The 26,029-nt window shown below is 39.9% G+C and overlaps 2 protein-coding genes across 5 annotated transcripts in view; both read right to left on the reverse strand.

The window, feature by feature from the left end:
* Positions 1–75: 75 nt before the first annotated feature.
* On the reverse strand, positions 76–16,167 carry cenpu (centromere protein U). Of its 3 annotated transcripts, XM_079668372.1 has the most exons (13): positions 15,905–16,155; positions 11,721–11,775; positions 9,216–9,303; positions 8,616–8,835; positions 8,449–8,521; positions 6,449–6,535; positions 6,269–6,359; positions 5,178–5,304; positions 4,993–5,071; positions 3,353–3,400; positions 2,308–2,369; positions 1,618–1,774; positions 76–397 (listed from the first exon to the last, which is right to left on the reverse strand). In XM_079668372.1, the coding sequence occupies exons 1-13, from the start codon at positions 15,907–15,909 to the stop codon at positions 260–262; spliced, it is 1,230 nt and encodes a 409-aa protein (XP_079524498.1). In that variant the 5' UTR covers positions 15,910–16,155; the 3' UTR covers positions 76–259. The 3 variants fall into 3 exon arrangements, with proteins under 3 accessions (XP_079524498.1, XP_079524496.1, XP_079524497.1); XM_079668370.1 differs by lacking the exon at positions 11,721–11,775 and having other exon boundaries at positions 15,905–16,163; XM_079668371.1 differs by lacking the exons at positions 3,353–3,400; positions 11,721–11,775 and having other exon boundaries at positions 15,905–16,167.
* A 403-nt stretch (positions 16,168–16,570) lies between these two features.
* Positions 16,571–26,029, reverse strand: part of LOC307032588 (long-chain-fatty-acid--CoA ligase 1-like) — a 40,041-nt gene continuing 30,582 nt past the window's right edge. For both annotated transcript variants that reach the window (XM_079670678.1, XM_079670679.1), the window contains exons 15-21: positions 23,847–23,919; positions 23,179–23,267; positions 22,979–23,095; positions 22,740–22,883; positions 20,759–20,863; positions 18,649–18,720; positions 16,571–17,659 (exon numbers count right to left, since the gene is read on the reverse strand). In XM_079670678.1, the coding sequence (XP_079526804.1) occupies positions 17,519–17,659; positions 18,649–18,720; positions 20,759–20,863; positions 22,740–22,883; positions 22,979–23,095; positions 23,179–23,267; positions 23,847–23,919 (741 nt within the window). In that variant the 3' untranslated portion in view covers positions 16,571–17,518. The remainder of the gene's footprint in view (positions 17,660–18,648; positions 18,721–20,758; positions 20,864–22,739; positions 22,884–22,978; positions 23,096–23,178; positions 23,268–23,846; positions 23,920–26,029) is intronic.

The raw sequence follows: 26,029 nt of genomic DNA on the forward strand, positions 1-26,029 counted from the left end.
AAGATGATTTAGAAGAATTAAAACATAACTTTGAACGCAAAACCAGTAAACCATATCACCAAAACCAAAACTTCCTGCAAGTGGTTCAAGGTATTTTAATGTGATTAGTAAGGTTACCGAACAAGATTATATTTCGATCTGGGGATCCTCTACGTTTCCTTCCTTCTTTCTCCCACCGTTACATTTATCTCCACAAGTGGCCAAACTAAATAATCATATAAACACAAAAATAAATAATGTCGCTTTTCCATTTACTGGTTTAAGAAATGTCAGTGTCTGGGGTATAGTGCATTATTTCTGAGTTTTGTTCTTCTTCATTGTTTCCTTTTGGCTGAAGTTCTTCTGCCTGAATACTCTTGGCCTCTAATAGCAGAGCTGGCAAGCTGGAGGCACCATACTGCAGGAGAGGGGGAAGAAGGAAAGGAGTGTCAGTCAGTTATATTAAAAGGGGCCCTTTTATGCTCACATTTGTATTTTGTGCCTCTACTGTGAAATGTCTCCATGCTTTAATGTTGACATTTTTTTTATTTTTCTCATACTACCTGTGCTGCAGCACCTCTTTTCACCCTCTATCTGAAACCAGAGCCCAGTCTGCTCTGATTGGTTAGCTGACCGGCTCTGTTGTGATTGGTCAACCACTTAGAGATGTCCTACCACTTTTACACAGAGACGAAACGGGTTGTATTCGCTACAGTTCTCTATCGTATGGACGGTTCGTCCACACGAAGCCGTAAAGGAACCGCGGAAAACGGAGGCCCCTAACAGCTCCCAAGGTAGGTCGATCTGTGGACGAGACGCTCTGGGGGGCCAAACGGCTGTGCGTACGTCCTATACGACTATTTCCTGATAACGATGACGCCATAGCCCCACCTCTACCCACCTCTGCTGCTCACCCCCGCGTCACCGCTGATGTGTTTCGCCAACAACAATGGCGGATCACACCGTTGCTTTCGTGCTCCAGATACTACTGACCATGCTACAGATGTTAGTGTAAAATCTACAGCTCCTCTACCACAACCATCAGCAACAAGTGGACAAGGAGAACTACATGAACTACATGTTGCTAAATCCACCGCGGAGAATAAACAGAAGGGCAACCAGGCAACCGTGGCAACCATGCTCGGAGGGTCTTCTTCGCTGCTTTTGGTGTATTTTGTGGCTGAAGTACAGCGCCACTTACAGGCCAGGCCTATGTACTATAGCGTCTCCAGCGATTTGAGCGGTCTCGTGTGGACGGACACCTTTCTTGAGCCGATTCCGTGTGGACGGAAGACTTTTTTGATATCGACATCGGTTTGTTTTCGTCTCTGTGTAAACGTGGCCTTAGCCTATCACATATCTTGGTGCGCTAGCCAATAGAAGTGGAAGTGTTAAGTAGTGATGTCACTATGTTAAAGAAGTAAGAAAGAAGTCTAATGGAGGCGTTTCATGCAGGGGGGGTGCAGAAGAGAAAAGTTTACATTTTAGCCTTTGCAGACCATTTACAAGCAGATAAATCGATATAACACACTACAGGAAAGAGAAACATCCAAAAAGCATAATAGGGCCCCTCTAAAATGCTTTAAAAAACATCAATTAAAATAAATGTAGGTTGATTTCCTAAAGTTGTGTGTATACCATCTCTTTTTCTTTGGGGTGTTTGTGTCGGTAGTCCAGGTATTGTGTGTTGAGCTCTCTGATGTCGTGCAGGAAGGCTTGGCCTCGTCTCAGATCAGCTAGTCGTGCTTTAAGTTCAGATTTCTCCTTTTGCAGCAAACACACCTGCCTCTCCCCCCTGACCAATCAAAAGAGGAGTCATTGTGAGTTAAGGATAGAAGTAACCTTAACAGGAAGTAAAGGTTGTTTAAAGAACATAGGTTTCACCCCGTTTCAGTTTTTATTACAAATGTATTCTTATTTTTCTGTATTTTATTTCCCCTGTTATATCCATTTATACAGGATTATTTTTAGGTTGAAATATCTAAATTAATCATTAAAATTACTAATCGTATCTTTATTTTCTATACCGTGGCAATGTCTTTTTGTCGTCGTAGGGTAAGTGGGATCCGTTTGATTCCACCAAAACATTTAAAAATACTTTTGAAATGAACAAAAAACAGACTTAGATAAGAATTTAAAAAAGAGCTGACTTTAGAAAATATCACTGAAAATACATTTATGTGCAAATTATGGACCTCACTGTTGAAACCATAACGGTTTTTATTACTAGATTCTTTCAAAGGCAATATTTTTAATCTTTTAGACTATAAGATTTAACATGAATCAAAATGAAAACTGATCTGTTGTGGCATCCGAACCGCCTCTCACCCCATCAGCTCATTTTTGGCATCCAACAGTCTCTTTGTCTTTGTACGGATTGAAGAAGCCACCTGACACAAAAAAAAACACACACACACACACACACACACACACACACACACACACACACACACACACACACACACACACACACACACACACACACACACACACACACACACACACACACACACACACACACACACACACACACACACACACACACACACACACACACACACACACACACACACACACACACACCAAGTCAGAGCATCACCAGAGTTCAGATAAATTATGCCAAGAGTGTGATAAATGTCCACGATATTAGTTGTTGAGACAGTTCATTGAAAGCCATAACATGTTAACGTCATGTTGGAGTAGAACTTTCCTTGGAGAAATGCTCATTATTGGAAAATAATGGGTGTTCAGTATAATGCTATAATACTTGGTATAACACAGTATAATACTATAGTGTAATGTTAGGGTGTGTGTGCACTGTCCGAACAGTGTTTCCACCAGACTGTGTGTGTAACTTTATGTGGAGGAGAGTAGTGGACACTGCTGCTAAGGCTAATACACATGTCTGTATGCGGGTCCGACCCTCACACAGGAACTACAGGAAAGGGACAACCCCAAAAAAGCATAATGGGACGCTTTAAGAGATTTGCTCTATGCTCACTGCAAGGTAGGGCGCAGAGCCTTGGGAGAAAAACAACAAGTTAGTTTTGTTTAAATGGTTACCTCCCCCGCTTGCCTGTGCCACTATAACAATCTGTTATCTGATTAGTTTCTGTTACATCCCAGCTCGTTAAGGGAAGGGGAAGCAACACAAAACCAGATGTTCTTTGGTTAAATAAAGATATTGTCAAAAAATATAGTCTGTCTCAAGGGCCAAGTGGCGTTATCGGTGTCCATGCCAATGACCTCTTGTGCAAAATGTAATCGTACTTCTTCCCGTGGTTGTCATCATATTTCAGTCTGGACTAAAGTGATAGGTCAACTTCGTAAAGCCATTTTGTTAGCATTGCTTAAAGCTGGTGGCCATAGTTACCTTTATGTTTTCTCTTTTTAAAACCTTTAGCTCCTTGGAAGTAGAGATCTGGGGGAAAAACACATAAAGAATATACAGCAGTGTTTCCCACAGATCTGAAATATACTTGGCAGGGGTGGTGGTTGAGGTGAACAACATTAACCTTTCTGTTGGTCGCTTGTTAGCAGACCCTTCACACGATAGCAGAGCGAACAGGCAGGGCCCATAGTGATAGCCCTATAGTTTAAATCTACTACCCACATATAAACATATGGACATGGGTCACTATTTTAAAAAAATGGTAAATGTATTTAGGAACCTATCAATGTGATTTTAAGTGGGGGTGGACCTCAAATCCTCTAGGGGGGTCCGGGGGCATGCTCCACCGGTAAGATTTGTTTTTAAATGTTGGAGTTAAATGCATCAATCTGGTGCATTTTGAGGGGAAAATAAAGAGACTATCTATGGAAACACCTATATGAAACAGAACTGTGTACATTTTAATAATCATAAAAGCATGGCCATAACCAATAACATCCCATTTCCAATATGAAAAAAACATTGAAACTTGTTTATTTATTTATTTTTGGTTCATTTATAGTTGTGAGTGTGTCTGTGCTCCTGAATCAGCCTCTCCTGTCTCCCTCCTCTCCTCCCTTCTCCTCTTTGAGGCAGTAGCAAAGACTAATTTTAGCCCTCAACAAGTTTTTTTAAGTTTTCCCCGCGCGCTGTTAAAAAAATGGCAGCACACTGCTCCTAACACTAGGATGGGTCAAATGCAGAGAAACAATTTCCCCACGGGGATTAATAAAGTATATCAAAATCAAAACAAAAAAAAGTGTATCTTACCTTTTTTCAGCTAGTTAACTTTTTATTTTTTATTCATGCATATTTTACTAATCACTACCCTCTCAAATGGAAATATGTGTTTACATAAATGGTGACCAAACCGTTTGAGACCCACTGAGAACTTAGACTAAGTTAACTATCTAAACACTCAGAGAGTCCTTTACCTCACCTGAGCTGAGGTTATCCCGAGCTTGAATGACACACAGAGACCAATTAAGGGCTTTGATTTATGATCTGTATGACAGTGGCCATGTCGGCAGGCCACATCATGTAGACAGCCAGTCACCCTGTGTGAGGCAGGCCACTTAACAGGCCAGTTCATCGGGAAACCCCCCGGTCCTCCCGATGGCCAGTCCGTGTACTGGGTACAGGAGGCGTGGAGCGAGGGATCATTGTCCACAAGTTAATCGATCGCAGATGGCGTCGTTGTCACGGATGAATAAAAATAAATACATTTAAAAAATAAAAGGGTCGCGAAATATACTTGGGCGGCGGTTAATATACCTGGGCGGCCCGCCCAAGTATAGTCAATGTGTGGGAAACCCTGTACAGAATATGTCTTTGATTAAAATCCTGATATCAATTAATTTTGTTCACCTCTGTTTTGATGTTTAACGCTTATTTTATGAGGAAAAAATACTTTGGTGGAATTAATGCATATTTCCCTAAAGATAATAATTATTCAAAAGCTGTAAAAAAACAGAGTACTGTCTTCCTGTTTTACAACAGATTTGTCATTTCTTATGTGAATGAAAAATGCCTCAACAGTTAGAAATATGGTTGTAACTCTGCACTACATTCTGTTATCTGACCTTTTCTAAGAGCTGATTTTCCACATTGGAGGAGAAAGAATCAACACACTCTTGCAAAGTGTTGGACTCCAAAGACTCCCTGAAACACAAACACAAAAGGTTCACTTCTTCAACTGCAAAACTTGCAATAAAAAGTATTAAAATGTAAGGAGTGTTGGTGGTGAAATGATTTGACTGGAGTTTACCTGTACTGGTCACAGAAGTCCAGGAAGGCTTCCAGCACCACCTCTAACTGTGTCCCCCCCTGGCCCTCCTTCTGCCTCTTCCTCTGTTTTTCAGTGCTGGCCGTATCTGGTTCAGGAGATGCACTGCCTAAAAATGATCCAGGGCATTAGCGTTGATCTCGTGCACAATATATGTTGTGATGTATAATAAAATAAAAGTCTCAACTACTGTCACAAACTGGTTGCATTTGTAATAAGAGCTTTTCAGTTTGCTGTACATACTGATTGAGGATGCAGAATGCAGCAAATATTGAATATGGATCACCTTAAAAGAAAATGCTTTCTTGCTGAGAGTTAGATGCAAAGCTAAATAAACTTAGCTTGGCATGAAGACTGGAAAAAACTAGCTAATGCTAAGCTAAAGGCCTCCAAGTTCCAGCTTCATAGGGAAGGTTTGGATATGAGGGTGCTATTAATTCACATTCTAAAAAACGGTTTTATTTTACCTATTTGTTGTAGTATTTTTAGAGTTTTATTTTTACTCTCTATATTTATGTTCTATTTACAGTATTTATATAGTGAATTTTCTATTATATATTTGTTACTAGTCTTTATATAGGTATTTTTTTATTTTATATTTATGTTTTTGTTATATTACCTTATTCAGTTTTTTATTTTAATGTTTTGTTTCTATATTTTTTCTAAAAGCAGCTTTTCACATTTCTATTTTATTTTATTGATTTTCTTATTATAGTGTTTTTACAGCATTGTTTTCATATTTTTATTGAACATTTTCTATTATATATTTTTGTTATTGTTAAAGTATTTTATATGACCTTTTAAATATATTTCTTGTATTTTTCTATATGTATGTTAGAAGATTTAATATTATCTTTATTATAATTTTTGTATTTTCTATTTATGTTCTTTTTACAGTACTTTAACATATCTCGTAAAAAAAAATATTTTAAGATTTCTGTTTTTTATTTAATATTATTATATTATTATATATCCATCGTATCCATATTGACACCAGAGCACATAAGTATAACTCCCAAAATGTCAAACCATTATTTTTAACTCGGTTGAAACTTAACACTTTTTTCTCTTACCTGATGAAGACTTGTTAGATTTCGACTTCTCCGATGAAGACTTTCTGCTTCTGCCCAAACGATAGAACCTGGCCGTCTTTGGACTTGGGCACTGAGTCAATAATATGAGAAAAAGTCACAATTTAATTTGAAATTCCTGGCTGCTGATGCAAGTATCTGACTCCAGGAGTTAGTCCGTACCCAGCTCCTACCCTCTCCCCCATCCTCTTCCTCAGAGGACAGCACCCTCTTACGTCTCTGTTGAGCGCCACCAGAGTCAGACTGCTCCTAAGGAGGAAAAAAACAAGAAACAGTTCATCGTCATACCTTTTCAACTCGACTACTGATACAAAAAGTTCCCTTCCTAATTATCTAATGCTACTTTCACAACGTCATTATCACAATTATTGTAAACTACAGACACTACCCTTGGTATTGGAGACACTGAAACTGACGTACATTTGAGTATGTAATACACTCTGAATGTACAGTGGGGCAAAAAAGTATTTAGTCAGCCACCAATTGTGCAAGTTCTCCCACTTAAAAAGATGAGAGAGGCCTGTAATTTTCATCCTAGGTATACCTCAACTATGAGAGACAAAATGAGAAAAAAAAAATCCAGAAAATCACATTGTCTGATTTTTAAAGAATTTATTTGCAAATTATGGTGGAAAATAAGTATTTGGTCAATAACAAATGTTCATCTCAATACTTTGTTATATACCCTTTGTTGGCAATGACAGAGGTCAAACGTTTTCTGTAAGTCTTGACAAGGTTTTCACACACTGTTGCTGGTATTTTGGCCCATTCCTCCATGCAGATCTCCTTTAGAGCAGTGATGTTTTGGGGCTGTCGCTGGGCAACACAGACTTTCAACTCCCTCCAAAGATTTTCTATGGGGTTGAGATCTGGAGACTGGCTAGGCCACTCCAGGACCTTAAAATGCTTCTTACGAAGCCACTCCTTCATTGCCCGGGCGGTGTGTTTGGGATCATTGTCATGCTGAAAGACCCAGCCACGTTTCATCTTCAATGCCCTTGCTGATGGAAGGAGGTTGTCACTCAAAATCTCACGATACATGGCCCCATTCATTCTTTCCTTTACACGGATCAGTCGTCTGACAGGTGTCTTTTATACTGATAACGAGTTCAAACAGGTGCCATTAATACAGTTAACAAGTGGAGGACAGAGGAGGCTCTTAAAGAAGAAGTTACAGGTCCGTGAGAGCCAGAAATCTTGTTGGTTTGTAGGTGACCAAATACTTATTTTCCACCATAATTTGCAAATAAATTCTTTAAAAATCAGACAATGTGATTTTCTGGATTTTTTTTCTCATTTTGTCTTTCATAGTTGATGTATACCTAGGATGAAAATTACAGGCCTCTCTCATCTTTTTAAGTGGGAGAACTTGCACAATTGTTGGTTGACTAAATACTTTTTTGCCCCACTGTATGTGGATTTTGCATCCACGAGGAAAGCATGGATGTATAATACATTAGCAAAAATGTCTGCGTATGAGACATAAGCTTACTGGCCCAGAATGCATTGCGTGTTTTCAGACTGTCCCATGGCGGACAGCTATAATAATTCAAATTTGGCAAGTGAGGTTAAAGAGCTGTTAAGGACAGGAGCTTGTATATATAATCTACCGTAGAAAACATATTTAACACTACAATATGTAATACCATTAATTTGCCTTAGAATAATACTGGTAATATTGATTTACATTTGTAAAACTTTTTTTTTAACCAGCACTAGCTCAGAAAAAAATGCAGTACATACTGATTGAGGATGTTGTAGGCAGTACAATCATCATTCGTCTAAAGTGGATTTTTGTGTCTATTATTATTATTATTTTTCTATGTCCCACTTGTCTGAGTATCATTGAAGTACACCCCCATAACCTTGCTCTTGTTCATCATTTATTTCATAGCATGTTTAAAGCAGAGTCCTGCATCGGGTCGGGCGGGTTCGGTATTGCACGTCGCGGGTGCGGGGCGGGTCTTGAAAATCCGACCCGTGCAGGACTCTAGTTAAAGGTCAATGCCTCTGTATTGTCCACAAAAACTGTAATTCATTGATGTGTGCTTTCATTGTACTACAGAAGGCGTAAAGAGAATATTGATATTTATTGACAAGGATTGTATAGACTTGAAAAACTGAATAAAAATAGAGAAAGTCTTTATGGTTCAAATCCTTACCTGTGGCTCTGGGTCACATGACATCCCGCTCTTTCTCTTCTTGCCTTTCTTCACCAGCTGATTCTTCTCCGGCCTTGTCGACACAGAGACAGATAAATACTTTGATGGGAGAACAGGACATTCATCATGATCTCTGTGAGTGGGATGTAACTTCTGTGTGAGCTCACCTCGCTGCAGACGTCTTCACAGCACTCCTCCTCTTTTTCTTCTCCTCTTCCTCCTTCCCCTCTCCATCCCTCTGTGCCTCCTTCCTCTTCTCCTCAGCTCCACGCTCTTTACCAGCAGCCTTCAACGTCTGAGGAATTGCCTTTCTCCCAGCCTTTCCTTCGTTCACCTGTTCCTCGACGTTTAAATCTTCTTCCAAGGCAGTGCTGTGAAGAGGGTTGCCTAGGAAACACAAGAGTTAGTCTATTGTTCTTAGGTGTGATTAGGTTTTTCCAACTTTGGAAAGGCAAGTGACATATGTTTACAAGTTTTTGTCTCGTAAATGTTTTCTCTGGAATGTACCACTTGTTTGAGATAATATCCTGCTTTTGTCTTTTTCTTTTAAGTTTAATCTCCAATTTATAATGCAGCAACCATATGAAAGTGTTGTGTTGGGCTTTCAAAGATCCTTGGAATTAAAAAGTTATTAAATTCAAATGGTTTATTCCTTTTATCTTTACTAACAAGAGAGAATTTTTTTTCTATTAAACCCCTCGAAGACAAATAGTGTGTTTTAAATGAAATAGTGACACACACACTTTATAATGATATAGCTGACTTACCATAGTTTAGCTGCAGTCCCTCCAGGAAGCTAGTTCTGTCTATAGCTGACAGGTTGGGAGAATCTGTGTTCTCATTAGACGAACCTTTCTGGATTTCAACAAAGCAGAGGATAAGAAAATGTTCATCATTCAAACATGTTATCACGTTAGGCCCTTTCACATCGCAGTACTTTTCCACTTTAGTTCCGATATAGTTCCGAAATGTTGCGTTTACACCAAAAAAATCCGGAACGAAAATTAGTTCATGAGAACCTTCTTACCCCCTTTTCCGTCCCTGCTAGAGAGCAGGAACTTTCGTGGGAGAAAAAGGTTCCTATTTCTGATTGGCTGGGCGGATGGAAAACCATGCCCCGTAAAACTCCCCAAAAGTTTTGTGAAGCCGCCATTTTATTATTGCATTAGCATTATTAGCATTAGCATTAACCCAGCGCACTTATGGCAACACAAAAGAAACAGGGGAGCGGTGGAGATGAGGAGGTGTCGGCGTTCTGGCGATGTACTCGGAAGGCTTCAGTAGAAGCTGCTGGGAGTCCCAGCGGCTTCTACTGAAGCCAGTCCCCAACTCCGGGGACTTCCGGCCGGGGACTTCGGGTGGCAGTATAGAGTGGCGAAGTCCCTCCCCTTCCGGTGGACCTCCATGGGACCTTATTTCGGAAAAATTATGTATTGAAGTCAATGGAGAGAGAACAATTAACTTTCGATCCCGTTTGAATTGTGCCACGAATTACACATACACTGAACAAAAATATAAACGCAACACTTTTGTTTTTGCTCCCATTTTTCATGAGATGAACTCAAAGATCTATAACATTTTCTATATACACAAAATAACAATTTCTCTCAAATATTGTTCACACATCTGAAAAAATCTGTGATAGTGAGCACTTCTCCTTTGCCGAGATAATCCATCCCATCTCACAGGTGTGGCATATCAAGATGCTGATTAGACAGCATGATTATTGCACAGGTGTGCCTTAGGCTGGCCACAATAAAAGGCCACTCTGAAACTTGCAGTTTTGCTTTATTGGGGGGGTCTGAAAACCCTAGGGTTAAACCCTAACCCTAACATGTCACCCATCTCCTTCGCATAGAGTTGATCAGGTTGTTGATTGTGGCCTGTGGAACTCCTCTTCAATGGCTGTGCGAAGTTGCTGGATATTGGCAGGAACTGGAACACGCTGTCGTATACGCCGATCCAGAGCATCAAAAACATGCTCAATGGGTGACATGTTAGGGTTAGGGTTAAACCTGACTGGTTTTCGGACCCCCCAAAAAAATAAAATGTGTCTAAAAAATGTGAAGTAACACATTTGTTTGTGTGAAACGCTGAATGAACTACATCTCCGGTCTAGCAGAACAACACACGTCACCAAGATGGCCGTCACTACTGTCTTGTCAACAAAAGGATTGACTACCCTCACTATCACCACAAGGAAACATGTCCAGAAGAATGTCATGCAAAGCTGCCTGCCTTCCTTCCTTTGATTCTCTCTGAACTGCCTGATCTTTTTAATGTTTAATGTGTGAACCATTTGTGCAGATAGCGTGAAGTAAAAAAAAGATTACAGATGCTAATGTAGCGTTTCTCCCCCGGGCTTAAATTGTGTATTATAGAATGATCACACCGGTGTGATCATTCTATACTCTTCAAAGGGTTCACGAAATATGACTACTACTCTTACTGTTTAACATGTTGGGTTACTTAATGTTAGGGCTAATAAAAATGACAAGGCTGTAATGCTAACTAACGTGCTAGCTACTAGCTAGGTAGCTAACTTGATCCAGCCACTCCTGGTCCTTTCATCAGACGGGAAGCGATAGAACGAGCAAGACCCATTACTGGTATGATAACAACCTGGTACTAAGCACACAGGCATCTTGTTAAAGTTATCTTATCTTAGCCAGCCATAGATTATATCTATATGGCGCTGATCTTAGCTATCTCTTAGTGGAGGAAAACAGTTATGACATCACTTACGCGACTCTGGGATTTGTAGTCTTTCTAGTTGCGTATTTTTCATAGTCTTATATTTCAACAGTTTTACGACAAACTGTGACTTTTTTGACAAGGAAATTATTTTTGTAAGATTGACAAACATCATATGTGTAATTCATGGCACAATTCAAACGGGATCGAAAGATAAGTTTTCTCTCTCCATTGACTTCAATGTATAATTTTTCCGAAATAAGGTCCCATGGACCGGAAGTAGATGGGCGTGACTTTGCCACTCTATACGCAGTGAAGTTGTTTGCGGCCTGCCAGTAAACCCAAAGCAGAAGAAGAAGAAGTGACGTCAGCGGTTTCATTTGCCTAATCCTCCCCCATGGATGTATTCCGGTGTGAACGCGATCTGTACTTAGTTCATGAGAACTAAAGAGTTCACATGAACTAAGTTCTGATTAACCTTTGTGGGAAAAGTACTGCGGTGTGAAAGTGCCTATTGGTAATACCATTTTTCTTCAAATCAGTAGGGCAAATTATACAATGGCCATTGACCAACTCACTTTGCTCTCATGTTGTTGTACTGTGCGCACTTTGGCTCCTCTGCCTTTAATGGCACTGTGGAAACAAAGGAGAAAACACTAAAGACCTAAATACACATATTTTGCAAGCTTATAGTTAGGCTTGAAGTGTCAAGTTAACAAAATATTATTTTTTGCATTTATAATAATTTAATATTTGTATATCCTTTCCTTTTTATTGCAATACCTTATCTTATATGAAATACCATCTTATCAAACCTATTTTTATATATCACACCACCCCTTTAAAGGTGGGGTAGGTAATTTTGGAGAAACCAGCTCGAGTGAGCTAGAATTTGAAAATACACAGCCGGAAAAAATCTGCCACTTCCTTACAGAGCCCCTCCTCCAACACACACAAACGCACACATGACCAATGAGGGCAAGAGATACATTTGTGCATAGATGGAAGGCTGACAGGTAGGCCATCCAGTTACTTTAGCCGGGACGGCTAAAATGATTGGTCATGCTTTTTACAGTACTACGGCTTCCACAGATGACGGTTTTTTGTGGATTTTTTGTCAAAGCACTTAAGATATTCATTGCTATCAGGATGTTAAGAGCATCCCATGGAATATAACAAAAAGTTTATCTCGAGCCGGTTTCTCAAACGTGCCTACCCCACCTTTAAGTTTGTATATACAGTACCAGTCAAAAGTTTGGACACACCTTCAAATTCTAAGTTTTTTATTTATTGAAATGTTTTCTACATTGTAGATTTATACTGAAGACATCAAAACTATAAAGGAACACATATGGAATTGTCTAGTAAACAGAAAAGTGTTAACAAATCCATAATATGATTTATATTTTGCTGACTACTGCAGCATGCTGTGGTAGCCATGCTGGTTAAGAGTGCCTTGAATTCTGAATAAATCACCAACAGTGACACCAGCAAAGCCCCCCCAACACCATCACACTTCCTCCTCCGTGCTTCAAGGTGGGAACCACACATGCAGAAACCATCCGCTCACCTTTTCTGCGTCTCACAAGGACACAGAGGTTGGAAACAGAAATCTCAGATTTGGACTCATCAGACTAAAGTACAGATTTCCACTTTCTAATGTCCATTCCTTTCTGTTTCTTGGCCCAAACAATTCTCTTCTTCTTGTTGTTCATCGTCAGTAGTGGATCTTTGCAGCGATTGGACCATGAAGGCCTGATTCATGCAGTCTCCTCTGAACATTGGATGTTGAGATTGTCTGTTACTTGAGCTCTGTGATCATTTATGTGGGCTCTAATCTGAGGTGCTTTGATTTGTGTTTTCTGAGGCTGGTAACTCTTGTGTTTTTATCCTCTGCAATAGAGCTCACTCTTGCTCTTCCTTTCCCGGGGGGGTCCTCGTGAGAGCCAGTTTCATCATAGCGTTCGATGGTTTTTGTGACTGCATTTGAGGATAAATTCAAAGTTCTTGACTATTTCCGGATCGACTGGCCTTCATTTCTTAAAGTGATGATGGACGGTTGTTTCTCTTTACTGAGTTGAGTGGTTCTTGCCATAATATGGATTAGAAATCACCAGCCTCAACGACTACCGCTTAGTAGCACTCACCTCCATCATAATGAAGTGCTTTGAGCGGTTAGTCAAATCATTCATCACCTCCTCCCTCTCTGACTCTCTGGACCCCCTGCAGTTTGCCGACAGAGCAAACAGGTCCACAGACGACGCCATAGCCCTCACCATCCACACTGCCCTCTCACACCTGGACCAGAAGAACACATGAGAATGCTGTTCATTGATTACAATTCAGCATTCAATACCATTTTTCCCTCCAAGCTGGTCATCAAGCTCAGAGACCTCAGGCTCAAAAGCGCCCTCTGTGACTGGATCCTGAACTTCCTGACGGGCAGACCCCAGGCAGTGGGGATGGGAAACATCACATCCTCCACCCTGATCCTCAACACCGGAGCCCCTCAAGGCTGCGTGCTCAGCCCTCTCCTCTACTCCCTGTTCACTCACGACTGCGTGGCCACACACAGTTGAAGTTTGCTGACGACACGACCGTCATCGGCCAGATCACAGACGGCGACGAGACGGCGTACACTGTACAGAGAGGAGGTCGAAAACCTGACATCTTGGTGCCAGGATGACAACCTCCATCTCAATGTCAGCAAAACAAAGGAGCTGATTGTGGATTACAGGAAGCAGCAGAGAGAGGGACACGCCCCCATTGCCATCAATGGGACTACGGTGGAGAGAGTCAGCAGCTTCAGGTTCCTCGGTGTCCACATCAATGAGGAAATGACATGGACTCTTCACACCATCACCAAAAACATTCGACAGCGGCTCTTCTTCCTCCGCAGGCTGAGGAGGTTCAACATGGACTCCAGGATACTCTGCAACTTCTACAGGTATAGAGAGTATCCTGACTGGCTGCATCACGGCCTGGTACGGCAGCTGCACCGCCCTCAATCGTAAGGCTTTACAGAGGGTGGTAAAAACTGCACAGAACATCACCAGGACGGAGCTGCCATCCACGGAGGACCTTTACTCCCAGCGGCTCAGGAAGAAAGCCCTCAGGATTATAAAAGACCCCCCATCACCCCAGCCACAGACTGTTCTGCCTGCTGCCGTCTGGCAAGCGCTACCCCAGCATCCGGACTAAAACCACCAGACTCAGGGACAGTTTCATCCCACAGGCAATAAGACTGTGAAACACCTGAACTTTTGAAACAACATCCACAATATTCATCTGGCTGCTACTTAACAATTATTTATCTATTTACCTAATATATCATATTTCAATGATTTGCATATAGACTCTTATTGCATTTGTAGATAACCCAATTTGTGTTATTTGAAACTGAAGGGGATGTTGCATTTTTTTTTGTTGCTTTCTTTGCAGTTTTATATATATCTTATAGTGTAATTTAGGTGAACTTCCTGTTTCATTTGTATTCCTTTATGTTGAAGGCGAGTTAACAAGGCTGACAGGAAGGGGTTGTAGCTTTTGAAAACAACGTGACGGAGAAAGTAATATCTTCGATGTAACGGCGGAGAAAGAGAAGAACGGACTGTATATTTAAATGTTGGCACCCCCCGAAGAGGCTCAAGCTCTTACGTTGGGTCTGGAGTTTGATTAAATTCTGGTTCATCAGTAAAGCCTACGACCATTATTCGGAGGGAAATGCTACAGCACTATTTCACTTTTTTAAACTATTTTTCTTCTTGTATTTACTATGCACTTGCACTATATTTTTCTAATTCCATAAGTGTTCTTTCATAGTTTTGATGTCTTCAGTATTAATCTACAAAGTAGAAACAATTTAAAAATAAACAAAAAACTTCGAATTTGAAGGTGTGTACAAACTTTTGACTGGTAGTGTATGTAATGCCCTTTTGCAGTAGGCCTATCTGTTTTATACATTGAATACCCATTTATATTATGTGTTTTTATATGTGTAATCTTCTTAGCCAATTTTTTAAAAATATTTGTAATACCTTTTTAACATGTTTTTTTATGAATGTAATACCCTCTTATCATATATTCAAAACCCTCTTATATTATGTTTGTATATATTAAATGTCATATAGTATTTTTTTGTATAAATGTAATACCTTCTTATCATGTCTTTATGTATTTAATACCCTCTAACATTATATGTTTTTATGTATTTAACTCTCTTCTATATTGCATGTATTCATATATGTAATACCTTCTTATCTAATATGTTTTTGTCACGTATGATCAATACTTCAGTCTGCTGATATAAATACACTTCACTTGAGCATCCTACTGCACGTGTCATGACACCACTCCTGGCTGCTGTGTGATAATGCGGACCCAAATCATCCAGGACCGGTTTGTCATTATGTTTAGCTGCTATGTGGCTAGCCTTAAACAACACTCTATTCAGTCAGGTAGCACCTTCATGTAATACGTTAAATGCAACGCCAAATGTCGTACAAATGCTACAAAAATGAATGCTTTTCTAATAAGTTGTAATAGCTTAGCTCTTCTGAACTTCCTAACGAAACTGACAACAGACAAAGCGTTTATTAGCCTCTTCTTTCACGTGCATTTGTATCGAAATTACAGTAACGTTACTCTCACCGCGAAAGCATTTAACAATTATTTAATGTGTTATTAGCTTACGGCTATGCCGATACCAGCAACACAAAATGAGGTTGATTATAACTTATAACTAATTAATAATGTGTCTTACCTCATTGAGACGACTGTAGTAGACTGTAATGTAGTTTAGTAACAAGTTTGTTTTGTAAACACTCCGTAGCTCGGGTTGCTTCCTCATGGTTGCTTCCCGCAAAATGCTTGAATTGTTGGACTGTACCATTCCAAAGACTTGGGGTTTGAAGGGTGTTCAAAATATATTAAGTTTAAAGTTATATCTCAAAACTTCAGTTTTCCTTTTACAAAATAACATTTTACACTTAATTATATGGTGGTCAAATATTGGTTGTATTGTTCTTAAAATAAACAATTGTACTGAAAATATGTAAAAACAAACGACCCCGAGAAGACTTAAATGTCGGTCCTACGGAGAGCAAAATGGTTCATTATATGCTCAAGCCGTTTCAATAAAGTAGCTATCTAACACAAGTCGTTTAAACCTTTATATAAAGTAGGCCTATATGGTTTAAACCCATAAGCAAGACCATTTTTTTACCAAGATAATATATGTTTATAGCTCAGTCTAGTGCATGCAACAAATACAATCCATACCAAAACAAATAACAATAATAATTATACAAATGCGGATTATGAGTAAAATATATGCAAATATTTTTGGGTCAAAATAATTTGATTAACTATTCAAATAGTTTTTCATGATCACACAGCCCTGATAAAGCAAAACACATGGGACTCGCACTGCTCTTATCTTCCGATACATTTTAATTACATTTTTTACAAAACAAATTTGAAGACAGATTAAAATGATTAAAACATACATATTTCACTATAAACATTTCAAAGGACTTTAATCAAATTGTTAACCATTTTATTTGGAGATGTTTATTCTCCCCCTACAGCATTAAATTATAATAATTTAAGAAAACCAATTTATTCAACAAATCATCATCCCTTTATAAATAAATCAAAAGATTGACAGTGTCCGTTACTGTTCTTTAGTACCCGGATTCCAGCTAGTTTTGTTCAGATTATTTTAATATGGCTCACGCTGAATTTTCCCGGGGTCCTTATTGGATCCAAGCTTATTCACTGAAAACAATCTCGTTACACATTGTGGAATTCAACTTCAAAACAAACTCAAGAAACATATTAAACTAAAATCTGACAAAAAATCGGATCAAGGACCTGAGATATATGGTTTGTAAAGCTGCAAAACCTTCACTGAACCCGTTTCGGCCTTCATCTATCCTTAGAGTTAAAAGTGTGTGTTTTGGAGGTACTGTGTGTGAAATCCTGAGTTGTCTGATGCCACAAAGCTGCACTTTCCCTTTTAAAACACCCCTAATGGAGATGATATCACAAAACAACTGATTAGAATCAACACTTTATCACATAAATCGTACTGCACATGGCTTAGGCAAAACAATTTAATCAATAGACAAACAATCATAATCTTTTAAATCTACTCTTGTATTCTGTGCTATAGATCCTCATAGATTGTGTTCTAAATGCTCTGAATCAAGTTCCATTTTAAAGCTACATCACTTCCTGTTGCTGTTGTTTCCAGGGTAACTAAACATGTTGTTTTTGGTCTGAGAGGATCTTTTCATTTGCTTCCCTTTGTGTTTTAACTTCCCTTCATCTTAAAAACCACTTTGGTAGAGCTTGTGTCCACTTTGTTTTTGTTTTACATTTTGATCGCAGAGTATAGCTCGTCTATCTGGGATCTGAAGTACTGTCGCTGCTCATTCCTCTTCGCCTTCAGTGTGGGAGTGAGCAGGCCGTTCTCGATGGAGAACAGCTCAGTGTGGACGTAGATGGACTTCACCTTAAAGGACACACAAACAAATATTGGCAGGTTTGGTTAAATGGGATAATTGTTAAGACAAAAAATAAAAATAATACGTGAATAAATGCATGAATAAATAAATAGATTGTTAACTGTGATGATTACGGCAATTGACAATGAAACATTGTTGGTATCTACATGGCGATAAGGCCTGCCTCCATGTCAGCGTGTGTAGTTTCAGTGACGCGAGGAAACACAATGATGTCGAAATAAATAAATAAATTAATAGATAGTAATTAATTAAATAATCATTTTTACAGTATTTTCCTTTTAGATTCATAAAAGTGACAATTTTGGACTTAAGCACGCCTTCTTGCCAACACATCTAGTTTGAGTGACCCAAGTAAACACCAATAATGCCTCCGTCAATCTTGTGCGAGGCGAATCTTCGCCACCTTCAGTTGTTTTTAAACAATAAGCATCAGAGGAACTAAAAAGGAATTTCTGTTTGTTCTGTAATGTCAATAACAAATTAAGTTAAGTGAGGCAAAATCCAGATTAAAAAAACATAACACGTAAAAAGAAAAGTAACAATAACTTTATTCTAAAGGAAACTTAGAAGTTAGTTTATACAAAAATCTTTTTTTAAATGTGCTAATGATTCATTCTAAAATTATGAAATTGTTCTTATTGTAAGTCGCTTTGGATAAAAGCGTCAGCTAAATGCAATGTAATGTAATGTAATGTTCATTTTCGATTATTTTGTGAAAAATCCTTTAATAAAAACAACGCAATAAGTATGAAAATGTTGAAAATGGTTTTAGCTGTGGCTAACAAGTTAATTCAAACGTCTATTTAGGTCAATAACCATTTAAAAATACTTAAATGAAGAAAAGAAGATTTAAATTAAGTTGTGCGATCCATCCTTTGTTTTCTTAAAACCTTTCACGTTCAGGCAGACATTGAGAGAGAGACTAACTAAATAACCTAAAAATAATGTTTCAGAAAAGTTTAGAAGAGTGTTTTACCTGCTCAAAAGACTTGAGGCCTCCTTCCTTTCCAAGTCTCATCATGTCCTCAAAGATGGCTGCCTTTACTTCCTGGACAGACAAGAAAAAAAGAGGCACATTTTATGTCACAAGCTCTTTAAATTAATTCGTTTTCACAAACACTGAATTGCACAAATGTTTAATTGGAGTAGTCTTGTGCTGGTATCTGGATTTCTAAAAATGTATTTTGACCAACACATTATGATTAGCCTTGCTCATCTTTAGAGACCTCTATCTTACAAATATGTCAAATAGAGAAAAAATGAAATACAATTAGAAGACTTTATATTATTTTAAACAGATAAAGATTAAAATACGTTTTCTTTTTTTAATTAAGCCCAAGTAACTGCAATTGTATCTCCTGGTGTTGGCTCTGTTAGGAGAGAAACGCTGGAGGGAACACAGGTAATTTAGCCTTGCAGACCATTTACATGCACACAAACCTATATCACACACTACAGGAAAGGGAAACCCCAAAAAGCAAAATAGGGCCCCTTTAAAGAGCAACTTGCAGGTTAGAGATCCCAGTGAATAAATGTGCAGGAAAATGCTGTATGCACTAGATTTTCCCAAAAATATACATACTGTAAATATACACTACAGTGACATCTGGCGTCGTTTTTGTAAGACATTTTTACCTCCGCATGAAAAAAGACCACCCGCGTGTGAAGTCACATCAGGGAGAGCGGCCGGTCTAGCGTATTAATATAAACATGGATCACAATGCTAGTTTTGACACAGAAGAGGTTGAAAATGTATATTCGTGTGCATATGACAGACCACAACCTTATAATTATGAGCCTGCTAGGCGTCCAAGAGACCAGGAGCAGCCAAGGATTAGAAGAAATAACGGCCATCGGAGAGAAATGGAGCTGTGGTGTGAGGAGAACCAGTGGAGAACTGGGCAGCTATCTTGGTGAGCGACCGGCGTTAGCTACAGTTAATGTTAGCTAACGTCACATCACAACACTGTAAAGTTATTATTAGTGTAAATCATATATCAGGCTATAACTAAAGTAGTATTGATAATATAGTAACGTTACTGGCAGGACTATTGATACTTATCCATAACAGAAACTAATGCGCAAGTATCAGCGGTATCTCGCGTTACCTAATGCAACTACACACTACGTCTTACCGGAGTAAGGTGTCCCCCCCTCCGGTGTACCGGAGGGGAGGGAGAGAGGAGCAAAGGGGGGGGAGAGAGATGTAATACGGTTTCCTGATGAACGTTTTGTTTGATAGGTGCTTGTGTGGGAAATGCCGGCCCATGGCCTCAGCTGTGGAGAATATGTGCAGCAGGGGGGTGGATGCACCTCGCACAACGCACCCAGGAACGAAAGCTAGCTCCGATCCTTTTCCTGTTAGGGAAACTGTGGACTCGATGTCCTGACAGGCTGGAGTTTGTGCAACCTGCACAAACATAATAGCTCACCATGATTAAAAATTGTGAAATGCAATGTAAAATTACCGAAAAAATACCAGCTCAATAAATCACAACCGCTCAAACCAACTACTACCGTGAATTGGGCAGAGAAGGAGTCCGAGAAAGTTGCTCCCCTATGTGACGTAATATGACGCGTTTGACGTTAACAAAACAGTTTTTAGGAGCAGAGCTCAAAACGGCTACTTTCCCCTTTGAATTCCTGCCCTTATGTCTCGTAAAACATATCAAATCCTGCATTAACTTTTTTAATTGTAATTGTCAGGCAAGGTTAAGCATAAATGTAGTAAAAAAATAAATCTGCAAGTTGCTCTTTAAGTCTTCATGAATTCCATCTGTATGATTCTGAGCCATATCCAGAGAGGAAAGAATGGGCATGTACTGCCTTGGTCAGGGATCATTGAATTTGTCACACGTCTTTGTAGATTGTTTGTTGCTGATTCCTAGGTTTACGAACGGACAAAGTGAGTTGTCAGCAATGCGGTCCACTTTATTCATTGTACTTGTGTAAAGTTATTTGAACTCTTTAGTGTTCTTGTTGTCGATTTATTATAGTCCAGATGGTCTTTTTCCTTTTCTTCCATGTTCAGACGCCCCCTTACCCCCACCCATCACTTTTGTACACACTGTGGTCAAAAGTCTTACCGCTCTGCCACAGAGCTCCTGGAAGCTGCCCTCCAGTCCCAGAGTTCTTTTGGTCCAGCCAGACAGGAAGTCAGGGTCAGGAACCACCACAGCTACCAGACACGCCTTCAAAATAAACACAATGCATAGCAGTTAAAAGCAGCAGAGATCTTCGGGACTTCATAATGCACTCATCCCACTGAGGTTTAAAGGTCCCATGTCATGCTTTTCTGGTTATTACCCGTCCCCTTGTGTGTTATGAAGGTTTTTATGCATGTAAACGGTCTGCAGAGTCAAAAACCCTCAAAGTACACCCTGTAGGGAGTAAAACTCTAACACAGAAAAGACCTCCCCAAAACGCCTCGTTGGAGATTTCTCATTTACTTCCTGGGAATCGCTACGTAGGGATACCCAGTAGCCACGCCCAGAGCTATGGCCGCACCCTCTGCCAGCCTTTCACGAAACAAAGCTTCCCAAAACCTTTCAGCGATTCATGCCGGATATGTACAGTGTAGGGCACTGAAGAACGATGCTGTTCCTACTTTGTTTGGACCAGCGGGAGATTCGGGTACACAAGTATTCATTGTTGTTTGTGTATTTATGATGTTTAAAACAAACAAGGTATCTACCACGACTGTTTAAATGGGTAAACGTTTTTCAGGCTACTACGTTGGGATCAAAGAGAAATGCTCTCTGCAGACCCACTCTCACAACGTTATAAACCTTTTTCTTACTCAATATCAAGCCACACTTATTGTTTTTACTTCGGCTGTGAGTTTTTGTGTGTGCTCAGGATGAGTTTTGCTTGTTCTTGCTGTATTTGTTTTGACAGACGGAAGCCCTGTCTGCTCCTCACAGCAGCTCCTCACTGCAGCTGCACGTCGCTTGACCAATCAGAGCACACTGGGCTCACAGGGAGGGGGGGGTCGAGCTCCAACAAGCCGCTTAGGACAGAGAGTGAATACCGGTGAATACACATACTTTACAGAGATGCTGTATGAGAAACCAATATGAGTTTGGAAAATTGCACAATATAAATCTATTTTAGTAGACCTCAACAATGGAATTATGATCAGTAGAAATGGCCATGACATGTGACCTTTAACAAAGCGGACTCATGTCAGAAGGAATCAGGAGACAATCTGTGTTGGGGAGGCAGACACCCACTTCACTTTTAAGACCAGGCTTAAGACTTATTGACGAAGCTTTTAGGGTTGGCTCAGGCTTACCTTGATGTGTCCTCTAGTTATGTTGTTATAGGCCTAAGCTGCGTTCACATAACAGGCGGTAAAACAGCTCTGGGCTGACATTGCCGTTTGGTTTTTATGGGGAGATGGAGGGGCCGTCGACTAGGTGAAAGTGCTACCCTCTTCACACCGCCCAAAATTGTCTCTCAAGGCTCGATTCAAGTTCAAATGACTTCTACTTTGACCTCGATTGTCGCTGACACTCGGCGCGCAACCAATTACATGACAGCTGTGCTAAGCTAGCAGGGGGAGGTAACCATAGAAGGAAAACTTAGGCTTAAAACTTTACCTTTCAATAAAGCTTATATTTAGGGCTGGCTCAGCAAACCATGAACAAGCCCCTAGCTATGCTGCTATAGGCTAAGATGTTTCTCTTTCTCGGTATGTACATAACTGCATGTTATTAACTCAGAATCCAGGGGCATTATCCCCTACGTATTTGGATTCATTTTACATTTTTTCCACATTATCGTTTTTGTCAATCTGTTTGTGTTATCATGTTTTTAAATCCATACAGACGACATATATTCCAACTATTATAGAGGGATCCCTTCTATGTTGCTCTTCCTGAGGTTTTTCCATTTTGAGATGTCTTTCCAGGGTGTTGATGCTGTGTAAACACTGTAACGCCCCCAGAGAGAAATGTGTATTTTGTGATATTGGGATGTAAAAATAACATTTGATTGATTGATTGAGCCGAGGATTTTGCTAACAAGTATAACAGGTAATAACACTGCAGCATGTCCTCCACCTACCTGCAGACTGTCTCCGTGCACAAACACCTGTGCCACTGCATCGCTCCTCATGTACACATTCTCTATCTTCTCAGGAGCGATGTACTCCCCCTGGGACAGCTTAAAGATGTGCTTCTTCCTGTCCACGATCTTCAGCGTGCCATTCTGTCAACACACACAAGGACATCTGATCAAACGTCTGCAGGTTGTTAGAGATACAGAAGTTTGAGGTTGAATTCAAACTGTATTACTGAACCTACAGGAAGCCATTTTCCAACATCTCCGGTGTGCAGCCATCCATCTGCATCGATAGCCTCTGCCGTCTTCTCTGGGTCCTTCAGGTAGCCCTGGAACACGTTAGGGCCCTTCACACACACCTAGAAACAAGCACAAACTTATACATGAAGTACTTTATCATAAAATATATATAAAAGATAGAGTTGTTGTCTTTTTGTTTCACCTCTCCCTCCCCGTTTACAGCCAAGTAGTTCATCTCAGACACATCCACCAGTTTAAGGGAGTTACAGGGCAGAGGAGCTCCAACGTGACCTGCAGGGCAATGTTACATAATTAAGTATTAAGGTTAAGGTTAAGTTATTGTAAAGCTCAGTACAGTGTGACGTCATACACACAAAGGCAATTAAAGCAGCCCTCTTATTCATAGTGTTGGTTTCAATAACATCAACTATGACTGAAAATGTTATTCAACCACTTTTCTTCCACCACTAAAACAGAGATGCAACAGAACAAATGTATGACTTTAAAATAAAAGCAGTATTTCTCTTTTGTTAACAGAAAAGAAGGAGTTTAATATGATTGACAATTGGTGAAGTCCTAATCAGAACAAGCTAAGATGAGAAGAGAAACATATTTTGGCAAGACTAGCTTGAATAAGAATGTGAAAAATTGTTTGTTGACTAAAACTGTTTTCATTGACTAAAACTAAAATATTCACGCTTTTCTTTGACTAGGAGATAATAACAAAATACCCAGACTTTGAGTCAAATAAAACTTGATCACAAAAAAAGGCTGAGTTTGACATAATAGGATCAAAATAATGACATTTAAAACTGGACTGAGACTTAATAAAATAAATAGCCAACTAAATGTACATGTGTTATTCATTACCTGCATTGTACTCCCCGGGCATGGTCAAGGTGCATCCAGCAGTACACTCTGTCTGTCCATAGCCTTCATAGAGCTGAGACAGACAGCAACAAAACATGATTATTATATTGAAAAAAATCAAATTAAAATAATAACAATAATAATGTTTTTGTATTATTATTATTATTTAAAAAGATTATACAAAATTAATTATGTAATTAATGCTATTCAAAACACAATTATGTTATTACTGTTAATAATATCATAATTTTTTGTATCATAACTGCTTATGCTGTACAAACACATGATTATGTTTTTATCATTATCATGTTACTACTACTACTACCAACATGATTATGTTATTATTATTAGGGTCTGAGACCTAGGTCGGCGAAGACCCTATTGAAATCGGTCGCGCAGTGACTGCTAAACACACACAAAACAGGGAAAACGACCGGCAAAAGCACAGAAAAGGTTCGGAAATCATGACGGGTGATAGGCCGCGTGAGCACAGTCACGTGACTGCAACTCGCATGATTGATATCGGTAGGATCAATTTAGTCGCTCGCAACGCCAGCGATAACCATGCAAAACCCACACAAAACAGGGCAAAAGACGGGCAAAAGTTGCCTAAATCATGACAGTAGGTAGCCCACGCCATCCTAGGCCGTCCATAAACATGATTGATATCGGTCCGATTATTATTATTATTCTTCTTCTTCTGATTATTATTTGAATACATTGCGCGCACTTTTGACCCCCGCAACATATGTGAAAACTCACCAAATTTCGCATGCGCATCAGAAGTCGTGAAAATAGCGATGTGTAATTGGTACCGGAACTTTGCGTAAAAAATTGCGTAGACCACGCCCACTTCCGTTTTTAACGTTAACTCCCCCTACTTTAACTTTCACGTAAACCAACGAAACTCGCTACGCATATCTAGGGTGCGGAGACGAGCAAAAAAGCCTCTTGGAGGGGTATAAAATAACGTACAGCAAGTCGGCCATTTTGAATTTGGCGTTGGAAAAACGCGATTTATCGCGTTTTTCGTCCTCCGCACTTTAACGAACTCCTCCTAGGGACTTTATCCGTACGAGTCCAAATTCGTCGGGTAGCTTCTCGACAAATGGGCGATCTAAAGTTATCACGGAACTTCTTTTCTTTCGCACGGCGCAGCCGTGATTTGGCGCCAAAGTTCGCGTTCGCTCGATGCTAGGCCAACCCCTCGCCATGGAACACGATGATGTCATAATTCAAACTGACATGCTCAGAACGCCACCAAAATTCACATGATGATTAACACTGCGGCCCTGAACAGCTCTACGTCAAATCCGATGTTACTTAATATGGCGTTACCATGGCAACGGATCCCTCGCCATAACACACGGTGTCGCTGTAACTCCAATGGACACGGTCCCATCGTCCCCCAATCTTCACTTTTATATCACCGGTGAATGCCTCAACAGCTCTACATGAAATCTGAGATCTCATCGTATGCCGTTTCCATGGCCCCTCGCCAAAAAACACGATGTTCTGTTAACTCAATGGAAAATCGTCCAAACGGCACCAGACTTCATATGATGGGTGATGGTCAGGCCCTAAACAGCTCTATGCCAATTATGGGATGTCATCGTATGCCGTTTCCATGGCAACGCATCCCTCGCCATACAACTCTATGTTGTCGTAATTCAATGGAAAATCGTCCAAACGCCACCAGACTTCATATGATGGGTGATGGTGAGGCCCTAAACAGCTCTATGCCAATTATGGGATGTCATCATTTGCCATTTCCATGGCAACGCATCCCCCTCCATAAAACCCAATGTTGTCTTAACTCAATGGAAAATGGTCCAAACGGCACCAGACTTCAGATCACAGTTAATGGTCCGGCCCTCAACACCTCAATGTGACAATAGTGAGTTTTCCTCAAAAGCTGTTGCCATGGCAACCCATCCCTCGCCGTTAAGCACGATATTGCTAAAACTCCTGTTTAAATGTTCAAAAAGTGTTCAAATTTCACATGTGTGCTAACGGTCAACCCCTCGAGACATATATGTGTCAGTTTTGAGATTTCGTCAAATGTCGTTGCTATGGTAACTAAATGGTCGCCGTGAAACACGGTTCTCTCATAACTCCAGTTAACTTGCTCCAAACGGCCCAAAACTTCACAGGTTTGATAACGATGCAGCCCTCAACACATC

Source organism: Notothenia rossii (genome assembly GCF_949606895.1).
Source record: "Notothenia rossii genome assembly, chromosome: 3".
Lineage (NCBI taxonomy): Eukaryota > Metazoa > Chordata > Actinopteri > Perciformes > Nototheniidae > Notothenia > Notothenia rossii.